The 3,786-nt window shown below is 28.6% G+C and overlaps 1 protein-coding gene across 1 annotated transcript; it reads left to right on the top strand.

Annotated features, from left to right (window-relative positions):
- The first annotated feature begins 35 nt into the window (after nucleotides 1-35).
- On the top strand, nucleotides 36-3,620 carry LOC108573451 (dynein intermediate chain 2, ciliary). The gene is made up of 14 exons (XM_017935905.1): nucleotides 36-101; nucleotides 228-335; nucleotides 427-628; nucleotides 736-807; nucleotides 919-1,067; nucleotides 1,135-1,218; nucleotides 1,292-1,478; nucleotides 1,552-1,713; nucleotides 1,772-1,915; nucleotides 1,980-2,086; nucleotides 2,491-2,668; nucleotides 2,727-2,958; nucleotides 3,044-3,277; nucleotides 3,443-3,620. Exons 1-14 carry the CDS (start codon nucleotides 36-38, stop codon nucleotides 3,618-3,620), a joined length of 2,103 nt encoding a protein of 700 aa, XP_017791394.1.
- Nucleotides 3,621-3,786: the final 166 nt, after the last annotated feature.

The raw sequence follows: 3,786 nt of genomic DNA, 5'->3' as shown, positions 1-3,786 counted from the left end.
TAGTTGGACAATAGATCATTTTTAATACAAAAATAATGAGTACATCAGTAACAAAGAGATCACTTTCTAAAACATCAGAGATGCCTAAAGATCTATCAAGAGTTAGTATTACTACTTCCTTCCTTTTACTTAATTTTAATACTAAAATGTTTTATGTCTAAAGTCATTCATACAAAAAACATTTTCATTTAATAAACACTTGATAATAATTTATTATATGTATTTAGCATGTAAGTTTAATGAAGAGCCGTATGGATCTAGGAGGTGGTGATATGGATTGGTTACGAGGAAGAGCTCATCTAAAGCCAGAAGATCAGTTACAGCTAACAGAGGCTGTATGTTTATTTTCTTATTACCAAAATATCATGCATTTTAACTACATATTCTCAAGAAGGCTTCTAATTGACTTTAAACAAAAAATTGTAGGAATTACAAGAAGAGTTTGCAAGAGTCCTAACTATACATAACACAAGGGTTCCAGATTCTTTAGTTGAATGGTCATGGAAATTGAAAGAATTCATAATCTTACCACCTCCACCACATTTAATAACCCTTTTAAGTGTACCTGGATTACTATTGCACAAAGATTCTGAAGAAGCAAAAATACAATTAGCAGGAGGTCTTATTGGTAAGATTCCATAAAATTCCCAATTAATTTAGTACTCTATTAAATAATATGTGAATATTTCATTGTAGTGGAAGGTCACCTTGAAGAACCCATTGAAGGAGATGAAGAAGAAGAAGAAGAAGAAGAAGGGGAAGAGGAAGAAGAAGAAGAAGAAGCAGAAGATGAAGAAAAACTAGAAGGTAAAATGAGAATAATGGAAGAAATTGGAAAATACATATTTAGTCATATTTAATTTTATAAAAACCAAAATAAATTCGAAATTTTTTAAACAAACTTCATATAAACTGAAGAACCCACAAAGGCTAAACCTGAACCTGAACGTGAACATGAACATGAAGCTGAACCAGATGAAGAAGAAGAAAGAGTAAAACCTAAAAAAATACCAAATCAATTTAACTTCTGTGAAAGAGCTGCTTTAACTTATACTAATCCTATGAGGGTAAATATACAATGATGTAAATTTCATAAAATACAATTTATTTAATTGTGCTTATATTAATTTATAGGAAATGAGTACACAAACAGTTCCACCACCAACAGCAACATTTAATACCCATGTTTTCCAATGGACAATCTTTGATGAGTATCAGGCATGTATCTTTACATTAAACAAAATTATTTAAGATTGCATAAATTAAGGGAATGTGTAAATGTATATCTTAGGAAGACTATGCTCAACAACAACGTGAAAGAGAAAAAGAGAGGAGACTTCCATTTTTACAACCAAAAAGGGAAGAGTTGAAAAAAAAATCTCAAACAGAAACTATGGCAGTAACATGTAGAATGTTGCTAGCTGCAAAAGCATTAGAACGAATGGTGAATCAAAATATTTTTGATGAAATAGCACAAGGTTGATGTGTTTCTTTGATCATTCTTACAAAATTATATTTTATTTAGAAAAGTATTTATATAAATATCTTTAGATTACAGATATTGGGATGATCCAAGTGATGAATTCAAGGATGGAGAAGGTTCACTGTTACCCTTGTGGAAATTTAGTTATGAAAAAACCAAAAAGCATGATGTTACAGATTTATGCTTTAATAGCAGATATTATGACTTATTTGCAGTAGCATATGGAACAAGTTAGTAAAACGTATAAAATTCGATTATATACAAATACTTATATATGTAATATTTTAGTGTCATTTAGCAGTTTAATAACTACTGGAACAGTATGTTTATTCAGCTTAAAAAATCCATCATATCCAGAATGGATCTGTCCAACAGAATCTCCAGTAATGTGTCTGGATTTTAGTGAACAACATCCACATCTTTTAGTTATTGGTAACATGAGCAAATATAATAAATTTCTATTACAATACTATTAATTCTTTTTCTCATGGTGAAGGTACTATGGATGGTGTTGTAGCTGTTTATAATGTCATGTTACCACCAACAACTCCACAATATAAAAGTAATGATATTGTTCAAAAACATGGAGGTATTGTATGGGAGGTTTGTTCAGTGCAAATACATACATATATATGTATTATATATATAAAACATATAAAATTACAATTTTGTGTTATAGCTATTACAAAATATACTATATTCTTAATATAATATTTATTACACATAATATTCAAGGTATGTTGGGCACCAGATACAGAGGAAGGGAATTTGGCATTTTATAGTGTCAGTATTGATGGAAAAATTAACCATTGGGTATTAAATCAAAATGATCTTGGTTTGACAACTGTAATGACTCTTTTTTTGGACAGACCACCAATACCTGGACCAGATGGGACTATGATATATGTTTTATATATATAAAACATATAAAATTACAATTTTGTGTTATAGCTATTACAAAATATACTATATTCTTAATATAATATTTATTACACATAATATTCAAGGTATGTTGGGCACCAGATACAGAGGAAGGGAATTTGGCATTTTATAGTGTCAGTATTGATGGAAAAATTAACCATTGGGTATTAAATCAAAATGATCTTGGTTTGACAACTGTAATGACTCTTTTTTTGGACAGACCACCAATACCTGGACCAGATGGGACTATGATTACACTTAAGGGTAAGAACATTTTATATCATTGCTATTTTTATTAATAATCTTAATTATGCTGTACTAGGTTGTGGAACATGCTTCGCGTTTCATCCTTCAGATGAAAATGTATTTCTGGTTGGTACAGAGGAAGGAACAATTTATAAGTGCAATACAGCATATAGTAGTGTTTATATGAGAACTTATAATGAAGCTCATAATATGCCAGTATACAGAATAGTATTTAACAAATTCAATTCTAATATATTTGCAAGTTGTTCTGGGGATTGGAGAATAAAAATATGGGAAGATAATAGAATGTTGGTCTTCATTATACTAATGAGTTTGGAGGTCGTATTTTCAACTTTTTCTGATCAATTCCTTAATTATATAACTGTTTCATAGGGAACCTTTGTTTATGTTTGATCTTGGTGTTCCGATCGGAGATGTTCAATGGGCACCGTATAGTTCAACAGTATTAGCTTGTGTTTCAAATGATGGGAAAGTTACAGTATTTGATCTAAATATAAATAAATACAGACCAATATGCAGCCAGCAAGTTGTTAGTAAAAAGAAAAATAAACTAACTAGACTTGCATTTAACAATAAATTACCATTTATTATAGTTGGTGATGATAAGTAAGTATTTACTTTATAATTTTATTTAGCAAATTTTATTGTTATATTTTTTAAATGCAATGAAGTATCAACTACTAACTTAATATGTTTAAATTCCTTTACTTATTGCATAACACAAATCTTAATTCATTATTATATTTTTATTTTCATCTTTCATGCTAACAGAGGCACAATAAATACATTGAAATTATCACCAAACCTCAGAATAAAAGTAAAACCAACTAAGAAACAAATTCACTTGACACATAATGAATTAGAAACTATGAAATTAGAAAGATTATTAAGCTTTGTACGTGAGCCATGTGTACTACCACCACCAAAAGATACAAGAGCAGTAACATAATTGAATCACATTTTGAACCATATAAAAGTATTTTACATATATATGTATATTCTTTTTAAGAATAAAATTTATTTAAATGTAAAAAAATTTATACTTTAGGTGATCTACATTATTATATCATTTTATAACAAAATTATAATATTCTTTCAATTTTTGTAAAAATAAA

This window comes from Habropoda laboriosa, unplaced genomic scaffold (genome assembly GCF_001263275.1).
Source record: "Habropoda laboriosa isolate 0110345459 unplaced genomic scaffold, ASM126327v1 scaffold92, whole genome shotgun sequence".
NCBI lineage: Eukaryota > Metazoa > Arthropoda > Insecta > Hymenoptera > Apidae > Habropoda > Habropoda laboriosa.
This window is presented reverse-complemented; position numbering and strand designations above follow the sequence as displayed.

Excerpts from the sequence above, each read along its gene's own strand:
- LOC108573451 (XM_017935905.1), top strand. The coding sequence starts at position 36 with ATGAGTACATCAGTAACAAAGAGATCACTTTCTAAAACATCAGAGATG. Across the intron at positions 1,219-1,291 it reads CAATCTTTGATGAGTATCAG|GAAGACTATGCTCAACAACA; the intron begins GCATGTATCTTT and ends TGTATATCTTAG. Across the intron at positions 1,916-1,979 it reads TCCACATCTTTTAGTTATTG|GTACTATGGATGGTGTTGTA; the intron begins GTAACATGAGCA and ends CTCATGGTGAAG.